Source organism: Hylobates moloch, unplaced genomic scaffold (genome assembly GCF_009828535.3).
Source record: "Hylobates moloch isolate HMO894 unplaced genomic scaffold, HMol_V3 SCAFFOLD_4, whole genome shotgun sequence".
NCBI lineage: Eukaryota > Metazoa > Chordata > Mammalia > Primates > Hylobatidae > Hylobates > Hylobates moloch.
Window position 1 is genome coordinate 52,421,004 of NW_026652279.1, and position 13,346 is coordinate 52,434,349.

Consider the following 13,346-nt stretch of genomic DNA (forward strand, 5'->3'; position numbering starts at 1 on the left):
AAGGAGGGTTTCAGTCGCACAGCCACTGCTTCCTTCACTTCACATCTCTTGACAACCTGACAGGGAGCACTGATTTGAGGAAGGATTTTTCAAATTATTTTAAGGAGAAAAACTTGAACTTCTTTGGGAGTCAGTAGGTTAGGGGTTCACTTACTGTGCTATTGGAAAAGTTACCAATAAAAATTTATACCAACTTTAATCATATATAAAATGGGGAACAATAATGACTGAATTTAAAACCCACAATTTGAGATATAAAAAAACACTTGGGCTGGGAGTGGTGGCTCACGCCTGTAATCCCAACACTTTGGGAGGACAAGGCTGGAGAATCACTTGAGGGCAGGAGTTCGAGACCAGCCAGGTCAAAATAGCCAGACCCCCCCCCCCCAACCCACAGCCCACTTGCCCTCTACAAAATAAATAAATAACAAATACTCTATAGACTTTAAAAGCTACTATTACTAGTTCGTTGGCAGATGAAAAGATGCTCGGTATTAGTACAGAGAAACCTGGAGTTTTAGTTGGTTGAGTAACTTACTTAGGAAATGTATTTGGTACGAGAAAATAGCTTTCCTCAAGCCGCCAGTCTGGTCCCTGAAGTCTATTGTTTCCACAAGTTCCATTACTAAATCCCTTCACAGATCCTGCTCAAGTCTCTGGCCACTGTTTTTTTTTTTTTCCCCCGTAGAATCGTACTGAAGGAGTGCTCGCTCAATCTCCCAATGATTCCGGAACCATACTTTGGATAATTACATTTAAAATGAACAGAAAAGGGCCAGGAATGGTATTAGTAATTCAACCCAGACAAAGGTCACCCATGAATAAGAAAGAATGCAATTTTAGCATTTACAAATTGTGGGGGAGGGAACAGAAGAGGAGAAGAAAACAAGAGGTGAGGTGGAGAGAAAAAGGGTCTTCGGGCGGCAGGAAGTGGGAGGAGACTTTGCAAACAGCAATCTTGGGGCAGGGGCCATTTTGGAAGCATCTTGCGAGGCTCCGCTTCTTCTACAAGTATGGAGAAGGCGAAAGGCAAGGAGGTCAGTACAGTTTTAGTGGATTTGTTTTCTGTCTTTGTGTTTCTGTCTTCCCTGGGCACTCTTGATTTTTCCTTTAAGGAGAAAAGAATGTGCCTTCGAATTTTCTCCTCTTGACTTTTTTTTTCTTTTTTTAAGAGTAAGGCCCAAGAATATGATTGCAGCCTAGTATATTGGAGTGAGGAGACAAATAAGAAATGAGGTTTTCTAGGTTTAGTTGAGGAGGTTGAGGGTGTCAAAAGATAGGAGGAAAAAAAAAAAAAAGAGGCCGGGCGCGGTGGCTCACGCCTGTAATCCCAGCACTTTCGGCAGCCGAGGCGGGCGGATCACCTGAGGTCGGGAGTTCGAGACCAGCCTGACCAACATGGAGAAACCCCGTCCCTACTAAAAATACAAAATTAGCCGGATGTGGTGGCTCACACCTGTAATCCCAGCTACTAGGGAGGCTGAGGCAGGAGAATCGCTTGAACCCGGGAGTCGGGGGTTGCGGTGAGCCGAGATCGCCCCATTGCACCCCCAGCTTGGGCAACCGGAGCGAAACTCCACCTCAAAAGAAAAAGTTAAAAAACTAGGTTTTCAGGTTTCTGTTTTGGAACAGGGTCTCACTTTTGTCTCCCTGGCTGGAGTGCAGTGGCACCATCACTGCTCACTGCAACCTCCCAGTCTCAAGCGATCCTCCCACCTCGGCCTACCAAAGTGCTACTAGGACTGCAGGCGCGCGCCGCTGCTCCCGGCCCGGGTTTTCTGTTTTGAAGAGGTGCTTTGTCCTGTCAGAAAGAACTAACTGAATATCGGGGCTAGAGGGAAATGGTAACAGGAGAAAAGGGTGGTGAAGGAAAGGTTTTAGGAAGAGGTAATTGAGCTGAGGTTGGAAAAGAATGAAACCCTTTAATTTCCTTTAGACAGACACAGATCCTAAACCAAAGGTGCTGAGAATGAATTCGTCCCCTTTTCCCAGAGTCCTTAGGACCTAGGAGTAGTCAGAAGGCAGACATTGGGAACAATGCAGACAGAAACTGAAGGAAGAGACGATTTAAGACGTTGCACAGGCACTGAACGGCCATATCCGAGCGCTCTCAGGTCGTCTTGACTTAAACTGGGTCATTTTTAACTGTCTCTGTTTTAAGTTTTTTGGTTTTTTTTTTTTGAGACGGAGTCTCGCTCTGTCGCCCAGGCTGTAGTGCAGTGGCGCGATCTCCGCTCACTACAAGCTCCGCCTCCCGGGCTCACGCCATTCTCCTGCCTCAGCCTCCGGAGTATTGGTACTACAGGCGCCCGCCACCACGCCCGAAGAATTTTTTGTATTTTTAGTGGAGACGGAGTTTCACCCTGTTAGCCAGGATGGTCTCGATCTCCTGACCTCGTGAGCCACCGCGCCCGGCCCGTTTTAAGTCTTTTGTGAGGTCCAAAGTGAGTACTTTTTGTAAGGGCTATGCAAATGTAAATTTCAAATCAAAATGTAGAACTGCTATAAAGATGTAAAAATGCCATACAAATGTTAATTTGTCCAGTAATCCACCCTGAAAGTGAAGAAAAGGATTTAGATTTAGAAATTTTATTATATTAATTTTTTTTTAATGAGTTTCACTCTGTCGCCCAGAGTGGTGTGCAGTAGCCGATCTCGGCTCACTGCAGCCTCTGCCTCCCGGGTTCAAGCGATTCTCCTGACTCAGCCTCTCGATTAGCTGGGATTGCAGGCGCGCACCACCACGCCCAGGTAGTTTTTGTATTTTTGGTAGTGACTGAGTTTCGATATGTTGGCCAGGCTGGTCTCGAACTCCTGACCTCAATCGGTCAGCCCACCTCGGCCTCCCAGAGTGCCGGGATTACAGGCGTGAGCCACGGAGCCCAGCCTTTATATTTAAATTTTAATTTATATTTAATGTACTCTTAATCTGTGTCTTTATGTTACCTCTGATCCTCAGTTTCTGTGTCTGAGAAGTAATTGTTGCCAGATTGCTATGAGAATTAAATGACTGAAAAAAGGAAGGCCAAGGCCAGGCACAGTGGCACATGCCTGTAATCCCAGCACTTTGGGAGGCGGAGGTGGGCGGATCACTTGAGGCCAGGAGTTTGAGACCAGCCTGGCCAACATGGTGAAACCCCATCTCTACTAAAAATAGAAAAATTCAGCTGGGCGTGGTGGCGGGCGCGTGTAATTCCAGCTAGTCGGGAGGCTGAGGCAGAGAATTGCTTAAACTGGGGAGATGGAGGTTGCAGTGAGCTGAGATCACGCCACTGCACTACCGCCTGGGCAACAGACCGAGACTCGTCTCCGAGAAAAAGAAAATAGGGAGCCCTTGGGTGCGGTGGCTCACCTTTAATCCCAACTCTTTAATCCCTTTAATCCCAACTCTTTGGGGAGCCAAGGCAGGAGGATTGCTTGAGGCTAGAAGATTGAGATCAGTGGGAGAGACATAGGGAGACCTCATCTCTACAAAAAATTAGCCTGGAGTCCCAGCTACTCAGGAGGCTGAGGCAAAGGATCACTTGAACCCGGGAGGTAAGAGCTTGGAGCACTCCAGCCTGTGTGACAGAGCAAGACCTTTTCTTTAATAAATAAATATGTTTTTAAAAAATGAAAGTAAGGAGCATATCAAAGCCAATGCCTGGTATGAGACAGGGGCTCAATGTATGTTACTGTCTCTGGATTAAACAACTTTTCCCCATTCCCACTTTGCTTCCTTTAATTCAATGAACCAATATTTATTGAGTGCCTATGATGAAAAAGAAATCGCACAAACCAGTGTAATTGCAATTAACAAGTAGTAGAAATGAGGCAGTATTTAGTAGATTGGTCTGAAAGGGCCAGGTTAAATAGCACTTGAGGTGAGAACTCTTAAGAGTAAGATTTTTAAGGTGTAAGATTTTAAAGTGTAAATAGAAGTAGGGTAGAGGTTGGGGCTGAGGAACGTAACAACTTTGGGAAGGAAAGGTACTATGTGGCTGGAGCTTGGGCAGGGAGAGCAGTGTGAAATAGGAGATAAGAGGCTGGTAGGTAATGTTAAAGACAATTATTTTTATGTTAAGAGCAATAAACCACTGAAAGGATGTAAACTTTTCATAGTGTCACTCTGCCAACAGGGTTAGAAAATTATTTGGAAGGTGTCAAGAAGGAAGGACTGGGGGAAAAAAATTCTTCCAGGTGGGAGATGATGGAATATAGTAAAGTGAGTTAAGGGCCTCTTTTTTTTTTTGAGACACTCTCATTCTGTCACCCAGGCTGGAGTGCAGCGGTGCAGCCTCTACCTACCTCCCTGGCTCAAGCGATCCTCCTATCTCAGTCTCTTGAGTAGCTGGACTACAGGCACACACCACCATGCTCGGCTAATTTTGTTTCTTTTTTGTAGAGGCAAGGTTTCACTATGTTGTTGCTCAGGCTGGTATCCAATTACCAGACTCAAGCAATTCTCTTGCCTTGGCCTCCTATAGCACTCAGACTACAGGCGTGAGCCTAAGCGCTTCTTTCCCCAACTAAGAGCCTGTTTTCTTCTACTCTTGTTTGTATCTGTCTTTTCATGTGCTTTCCTCCCATTTTTTCCATCTTTGTTTCCCAGTCTTGTAAATGAAACTGGGTGTTAAGATGATACCCAGAGGAGAATCCACACTGCCAGTGGAGTCCAGTAACTGCCTTGGTGCCTTAGCAGTGAGTTATCTTGAGGCAGGTAGTGTATGTGTGGTTTGGACACTAGAGGAATGACTGACCAGCTCCTCTGTTCCCCAGTGGACCTCCACAGAGAAGTCGAGGGAAGAGGATCAGCAGGCTTCTAATCAACCAAATACAATTGCTTTGCCAGGAACATCAGCAAAGAGAACCAAAGAAAAAATGTCTGTCAAAGGCAATAAAGGTAAGAGGTCTTCAAATCCTCAGATCCCACCTTCTCGGGTCTTAGAAGCCAGAGGACTTTTTCTGAAGAAGAAAAGCCAGGGAAGAAATTTCCATCACGTATTGTGCAAATCCTGTACTTCATGGAAGCCTAGCTTAAACTACCTTCCTGAAGGATCTTTTGGTCACCACTGCTCTTAACTGATCCCTTCCTATCTTCAGACTTCCACAGCATGTTTGGTTCTGTTGATCATTTTTTCTTTCACTTGCTACTTGGAGTTAAGGATTTCAGTGTGCAATGATTTGGGAATAGACAGCTGTAAATTTGAAGACCCATTCTTGAAACCGGACTTCCTATTCTAAAAATAAGTTAGGACAATATCTACCTTTATTAAGGGGTGGGAATGGAGTGTTAAAATTTACATAGGGTAGTTAAGTGAAGCACTTAGACTGTGCCTGAGAAGTAATATGTACAGAGTAAACCCTACTATTAGTGTCATTACAGGCTGTGTCTTTTTTTTTTTTTTTTTTTTTTTTTTGACACCAAGACCGGGTGTCGCTCTGTCATCTAGGCTGGAGTGTGGTGGCACCATCTCAGCTCCCTGCAACTTGTGCCTCCCGGGTTCAAGCAATTTTCCTGTCTCAGCCTCCCAAGTTAGCTAGGATTGCAGGCATGTGCCATCATGCCTGGCTGATTTTTGTATTTTTAGTACAGACGGAGTTTCACCATATTGGCCAGGCTGGTTGCAAACTCTTGGCCTCAAGTGATCCATCTGCCTTGGCCTCCTAAATTGCGGGGATTACAGGTGTGAGCCACCACGCCCAGCCTTAGAAATTTTTTTGGCATGATCCCGGCCCACTACAACCTCTGCCTCCCGGGTTCAAACAGTTCTCTTGCCTCAGCCTCTCAAGTAGCTGGGATTACAGGCATGTGCCACCGCGCCCGGCTAATTTTTTTAGTAGAGACTGCATTTCACCATGTTGACCATGCTGGTCTCGAACTCCTGACCTCAGGTTATCCACCCACCTTGGCCTCCCAAAGTGCTGGGATTATAGTATGAGCCACTGCGCCCAGCCAGAAATCTTTACTGAATGAAGACAGGTATGTGAGTTGCAGAAGCGGGATGAACAGAAACAAAGCAGAGCTAAGGAAACATACCTGCTATGAAACCAGAGTGTTGCCCTGACCAGGGTGGGCTGGCAGAATTACGGGTATTAGTGGTTGCCTGTGTAGCATTGTCAGGTGTTGATTTTGCTCTGTGGGTAGAGGACACCACTGAGTATGATCTCAAGTCTTAAGACAGCAGTAATTCCCCTGGGATGGAAGTGCAATCTCCGGTGCCACCACCTGGGTTCTGTGGATTAGGGGGCTCACAAAGGAGCAAGTGTACCTGAGTAGTGGGGAAATTTAGGAATAAAACGGATTTAGAAGTGGTAAGTCCCAGGTTTGAGAGGGATTGGACTATTAATAACTAAAAGTGATTTTAGGCTGGGCGCAGTGGTTTAGGCCTGTAATCCCAGCACTATGGGAGGCCTAGGTGGGCAGATCACAAGGTCAGGTGTTTGAGAACAGCTTGGCCAACATGGTGAAACCCCATCTCCAGGCCGGGCGCGGTGGCTCACGCTTGTAATCCCAGCACTTTGGGAGGCCGAGGCGGGCGGATCACGAGGTCAGGAGATCCAGAGCACGGTGAAATCCTGTCTCTACTAAAAATACAAAAAATTAGCCGGGTGTGGTGGCGGGCGCCTGTAGTCCCAGCTACTCTGAGAGGCTGAGGCAGGAGAATGGCGTGAACCCGGGAGGCGGAGCTTGCAGTGAGCCGAGATCACGCCACTGCATGCCAGCCTGGGTGACAGAGCGAGACTCCGTCTCAAAAAAAAAAAAAAAAAAAAAGAAACCCCATCTCCACTAAAAATACAAAAAATTAGCCGGACGTGGTGGTGGGCATCTGTAATCCCAACTACTCAGGGGGCTGAGGCAGGAGAATCACTTGAACCCAGGAGGCGGAGGTTGCAGGGAGCCAAGATTGCGCCACTGTGCTCCAGCCGGGCGACAGAGCGAGACTCTGTCTCAAAAAAAAAAAAAAAGTGATTTTACTTTTTGAAATTCTGAAAAGCTACACAAAGATCTAATTACTACTAATTTGATTCCATTCTCCTTCAGTGCTCTGCCCTAAGAAGAAGGCAGAGCACACTGACAACCCCAGACCTCAGAAGAAGATACCAATCCCTCCGTTACCCTCTAAACTGCCACCTGTTAATCTGATTCACCGGGACATTCTGCGGGCGTGGTGCCAACAATTGAAGCTGAGCTCCAAAGGCCAGGTGAGGGCCTAGGCTGGGGTGGTGCTGCTGGGAGGAAGGGTAGGAACCTTATTTGCCTTACTAACTCAGTTTTCTATTATCTTAGAAATTGGATGCATATAAGCGCCTGTGTGCCTTTGCCTACCCAAATCAAAAGGTAACTTTTTAAAGGATGGACGTTTCAATGCTTATCCTAATTACCTACTGTAGCCTCAAAAGTGAGTAAAGGAACTGTCTTAGCCTCACCCTGTCCCTCCACCCCTAGTTCTAAGAAAGAACAGTATTTCCCATCCCTACTTTTCTTTTCTTTTCTTTTCTTTTTTTTTTTTTTTTTTGAGTGTCTTGCACTGTCACCCAGGCTGTAGTGCAGTGGCACCATCTCGGCTCACTGCAACCTTCACTTCCCGGGTTCAAGCAATTCTTTTGCCTCAGCCTCCAGAGTAGCTGGGATTACAGGCGCCTGTCACCACGCCTGGCCGATGTTTGTATTTTTAGTAGAGGTGGGGTTTCGCTATGTTGGTCAGGCTGGTCTCAAACTCCTGACCTTGGGTGATCCACCCACCTCGGGCCTCCCAAAGTGCTGGGATTATAGGCATGAGCCACTGTGCCCGGCCAGCAATTTTCTTTTTTTCTATTTCTTTTTCTTTTCTTTTTTTTTTTTTTTTGAGACAGAGTCTCCTTCTGTCACTTAGGCTGCAGTGCAGGCTCATTGCAACCTCTGCCTCCCTGGTTCAAGTGATACCCCTGTCTCAGCCGCTGGAGTAGCTGGGATTACAGGCATGAGCCACCATGCCTGGATAATTTTTGTATTTTTAGTAGAGACGGGGTTTCACCATGTTGGTCAGGCTGGTCTCGAACTCTTGACCTCAAGTGTTTCACCCACCTTGGCCTCCCAAAGTGCTAGGATTACAGACCTGAGCCACTGCATGGCCAACTGAGCAATTTTCAAGAAGACAGTACATTGTTATTAACTGTGCTATTACCAACTTGTACAATAGATCTCTTGAACCTAGTCCTCCTGTCTAAGTGAAACTTTGTATTTGATCAAGACTCTTTAACCCTTAGGCCATTTTTGTTAGAATTTTAATCTTTATTTTTATCTTTATTATTTCACCCTTTCTGCAGGATTTTCCTAGCACAGCAAAAGAGGCCAAAATCCGGAAATCATTGCAAAAAAAATTAAAGGTGGAAAAAGGGGAAACGTCCCTGCAAAGTTCTGAGACACATCCTCCTGAAGTGGCTCTTCCCCCTGCAGGGGGCCCACCTGCCCTGGAACATTCCACTGCTCTCCTTGAGGGAGTTAATACAGTTGTGGTGACAACTTCTGCCCCAGAGGCTTTGCTGGCCTCCTGGGCGAGAATTTCCGCCAGGGCGAGGACGCCAGAGGCAGTGGAATCTCCACAAGAGGCCTCTGGTAAGCGCAACATCAAGAGCTTATTCTGGTCCATTGGGGAAATAAGCTTAGTAGATATTAATCCCTGATAAATTTTAGGGTATATCAAAATCCCTTTCAGGGCCGGTGATTCCTGGACCCTGCCCACAGAGTTTCTGATTCAGGTCTAGGACAGGACCTGATTGTTTGCATTTCTTTTTTTTTTTTTTTTTTCGAGACAGTTTCACTCTTGCTGCCCAGCAGGCTAGAGTGCAGTGGCGCAATCTCGGCTCACTGCAACCTCCACCTCCCGGGTTCAAGCAATTCTCCTGCCTCAGCCTTCCTGAGTAACTGGGATTACAGGCATGTGCCACCATGCCTGGCTAATTTTGTGTTTTTAGTAGAGATGGGGTTTCTCCATGTTGGTCAGGCTGGTCTCGAACTCCCGACCTCCGATGATCCGCCCGCCTTGGCCTTCCAAAGTGCTGGGATTACAGGCGTGAGCCACCGTGCCCGGCGGGAGTTTGCATTTCTAACAGTTTCCCAGGCAGTACTAAGGATGCTGGTCTGGGGATCACAGTTTGAGAACCACTGCTCTAAATTATTGATGGCATCAGAAGGGGATAGCAATCTCGTTTTCTTTCTTTACCCTTTTAAGCAATTTAAATTAAAGGCAAGGTCTAAACTTAATTGCCTGCAACGGAGCCCCAGAATGGCATTAATAAGTTATTTAAAATATTTCCCAGTATTTTCATTGTAAAATGGGTAATACCTACCTTATATGTTGTAAGAATTACAGAAAATACAACAAAAGAAGACAAACTGCTTAGCATAATCCAATGTGTGTTAAGAGCTGAGACCCCTGAGCTTATTTCATGAAGCCCTTTCCAGACACTCTGGGTTAGTCTTTCTACCATCTGCCCACCTATGACTATACTACTTCCAACTAGATTTTTAAGTTTTAACAGGAACTGTCTTGTATGCTTTTTTTTTTTTTGGAGACGGAGTCTCGCTCTGTCACCCAGGCTAGAGTGCAGTGGCGCCATCTCGGCTCACTGCAAGCACCACCTCCCAGGTTCACACCATTCTCCTGCCTCAAGCCTCCTGAGTAGCTGGGACTACAGGCGCCCGCCACCATACCCGGCTAATTTTTTGTATTTTTAGTAGAAACGGGGTTTCACTGTGTTAGCCAGGATGGTCTCGATCTCCTGACCTCGTGATCCGCCCGCCTCGGCCTCCCAAAGTGCTGGGATTACAAGCGTGAACCACTGTTCCCGGCTTGTATGCTTTTCTAAAGGAGAACAGAATAGAGAAGAGGTTAAGTTAGGATTTCAGGGTTCACATCTTGGAGCTGGTCAATCAAGGGTAATGGGCCATAATGCAGTCTTACATCAGTATGTCATCCTGGTGTGTGGGTACCTGTCTCTCTCCTTCGCCAGGTGTCAGGTGGTGTGTGGTCCATGGGAAAAGTCTCCCTGCAGACACAGATGGTTGGGTTCACCTGCAGTTTCATGCTGGTCAAGCCTGGGTTCCAGAAAAGCAAGAAGGGAGAGTGAGTGCACTCTTCTTGCTTCCTGCCTCCAATTTTCCACCCCCGCACCTTGAAGACAATATGTTGTGCCCCAAATGTGTTCACAGGTAATTACCTGATGCTTTTCTACAAACTAAAAGTGGGTGCCGGATTTTCAATTTCAGAAAGTTAAGATATACATTAATCTTAAATAGCCATGTATTTCAAGCTCAAATTGTCAGTAAAGAGTTTCAAGAAAATTATTACTCAGTTAAGTTTATCCCCAGGAAAAAGAAAGCATTTATGTGTCAGGGTTTAATGCTTCTATCTGGAGACACAGAATTCTGGGAGCAACAAACATTATATAATCACTGTATTCAAAGTGTACGCCCTACACAGAAATAATGACTAGCAAAAAACCTCTTTAAGTAGCCTACAATCTAACAGGGATGGTGGGCATATAAGCACCTAGAATAACATGATGAATATCAAAGAAGAGGTTCCTTAAGGGAAGAATCGACTAGATGCAAAGGAGAGATCAGTAATTTCTCAGCCTGGGAAACATAGCAAGACCATCTCCCACAGGAGGAAGTATGTGAATGTGTGATTGGCTTTTCCTTCTTTGGGATATCCTACTTTTTGCTGTATTTTGATAATCTCTCTATGCCAAGCAAGTTGAAGAGAACTGAGGAGGTCACTTTGGGTAGTCTTTTAATGACATACTTGAGTTTTTGGGAAAGTGATGAAAAGAGCCCAGCCCTCCAAGGCCTCTTGTCCATGGTTCGCACAAGTCAGGGAACATCCTACAGAGGCATGATAACTTGGCTGATGATCTTCATTCTTGAATGACAGGATCACAGGCTTGCTTGCTACCTATGATCCTAAAGTTGTAAGGGCAATTTCAACAGCATTCCAGCAGCGGGTTTCTTGGCTATTTTTAATATTTCTTCATTCTTTTTAAAAACAAATATTTTATTTGCTTTATAGGAACAAGGTCTTAATAAAAAGCCTCCAATGGGAATAGAATATCAGGAAAAAGGCCACATCTATGGTAATTAATGGCAGAAAAGCTGGAGAGTTGGATTCTGTGGTGTTGCTGACAGGTGAACTCTGGTCCTCTGCACACCTGTTTATGGGCCATGCAGACTGGTGGGGTGGAAGATGTTAGCCTAAGACCCCTAGCAGTGCCTGTTGCTTTGTGAGTGGAGATAGAGACTCTTACATTTAGAAATGGAAAAACATTTCACAAATTACCATAAATTGTAGTTAATATGTAGAAAAACTCATTCATACTGCTTTTTTAAAATAGACGTGACTTCAGCAGCAGCTCTTTTTTGTTGTATTTTGAGACAGTGTCTCACTGTTGCCCAGGCTGGAGTGCAGTGGTGCAATCTCAGTTCAGTGCAATCTCTGCCTCCTGGGTTCAAATGATTCTCCTGCCTCAGCCTCCTGAGTAGCTGGGATTACAGGCACCTGCCACCACACCCAGCTAATTTTTTGTATTTTTAGTAGAGATGGGGTTTCACCATGTTGGCCAGGCTGGTCTCAAACTCCTGGACTCAAGTGATCCACCCTCCTCCGCCTCCCAAAATGCTGGGATTATGGGCATGAGCCCCTGCGCCTGACCTTCAACAGCTCTTTTAAGTGAGTTCTTCAGCTGAGCATTGTGAAGGAGTGAAATGATAGTTGGCTCTTGTGCTCAATTTTTTCTTCCTCTGAACAGTGACTACTTTAGGAGCCGCTTCATTCCAATTGCTGTTGCATAAAACGTAAAGTATTTTAAGGCAAAGAAAGTTTGTTAATTCTCTCCCTCCCCTAAACACATGATTTTTAATATTCAAAACAATATTTTTCAAAGTTCTCTTAATAACCTGAGATTTCTATGGTTTGACTCCAGGAAAACACAAGGGACTTTGTCTGTATTATTTCACTTATAATTGTTTTATATATTTCTGGTGTTTAAAATGTTTAAGATTGCTTCCCACTCATAAATACATAATATATTGAACTTAAAATGTGTTTATTAACCAATTCTCCATAAATAAAAATAAAAATCTGTTGTATTTAGAGAACCATATTCATTACATGCAAATTTTATCGTTAGTGTTCTTAACTCAAAAGTAGGAGTAAACCAAAACGTGTGATTTTTCTTTTGTATGACTCATTTGTTTGTTAGTTGGTGGTATGGGTTGGATCATTTGTTTTTAAAACTACTTAAGTATGATTGACATACAAAAAGCTGTACATATTTAATGTATCCTATTGTGTAATTTTTGATTTTTTTTGTGTACTTCCTAAATTTATAGTACTGTGAGTCTGGGAACAGATCTGTCTTTCACTCATCCTGATTTAATGACAGTTACCAACATTGTTTTGTTATTACAAGTAGGGGATCTTTTTTTTTTTTGCCCCTTTAATGAAGATACTAAAAATAATGCACTGGAAGGAGTGGCAGAGTTGGAAAATTTGTAACCATCATAATACAGGTGTAATAGGTTTGGGAAAGAATCCTCAAATGTTAAAGCAAGGGAGGAAAGTTTGTTGAGAAGCAAGATGTTCTTCACTCCTGCCCCCCATTGGTTGTTGGTGGTCAGAATTGTTCAGTGTAATAAATAATAGACATTTTTTTCTTATACTATGTGTATTGTTCATTTTGTTTCCTTTTTAAACTTCTCCCCTACTTTATTTGGATGGGTCAAGTTTCTATCCTGTTTCCTTTCTATTAATTTGGAAATGTCCTTTGCTTTATGATGCTGCTTGTAGATACCTCCCTGTTTCTAACACATTTCAATAAACTTAAATTTCTGTCTATACAAAATAAATTAATAATTGGAGTCTACCAGTAAGACAGTTTATTTACTCATCTTCCTGCCCCAGCAAGATAAAACCTTAAAGTTATATACTTGCCAAATCACCCTAATTTTCACAGGTCTCCCGCAAAGTTCCTATCAATCACATTCAGTCCCCCACTCCCTGTCTGCCTGCTATGCTCCCAGAATACTAAGAGGAAGACAGTTGGAGCTATAAACTCACTATGTCTCAGATGAGTTCCCTGGCAGAGGCATGACATCTTGCTGCTTTGGGGGGAGCTGTGAGAAGAGGTTTATATTCCCAATTTCCCATCTGGATGTTAAGATAACTTGTAAAAATAGGTCTGTGCCCACGTTGTATCTGGTGTGGGAAACCTGGAGCCAGCCTTCCAAATTTCTCTTGGCTCCAAAGGGACATGGCAGCTTCCAAGGGTAAATGTTGGTCAGGGCCTCTGAACACACTGTTGATGGAAATCAAATTTCTACATTT

The 13,346-nt window shown here is 44.5% G+C and overlaps 1 protein-coding gene across 1 annotated transcript; it reads left to right on the forward strand.

Moving 5' to 3' along the window:
* The first annotated feature begins 907 nt into the window (after positions 1 to 907).
* Positions 908 to 11,328, forward strand: DPPA4 (developmental pluripotency associated 4). Its single transcript, XM_032149126.2, has 7 exons — positions 908 to 1,037; positions 4,759 to 4,882; positions 7,025 to 7,185; positions 7,271 to 7,321; positions 8,290 to 8,578; positions 9,976 to 10,174; positions 11,034 to 11,328. The coding sequence occupies exons 1-7, from the start codon at positions 1,014 to 1,016 to the stop codon at positions 11,068 to 11,070; spliced, it is 885 nt and encodes a 294-aa protein (XP_032005017.1). The 5' UTR covers positions 908 to 1,013; the 3' UTR covers positions 11,071 to 11,328.
* The last annotated feature ends 2,018 nt before the right edge of the window (positions 11,329 to 13,346 follow it).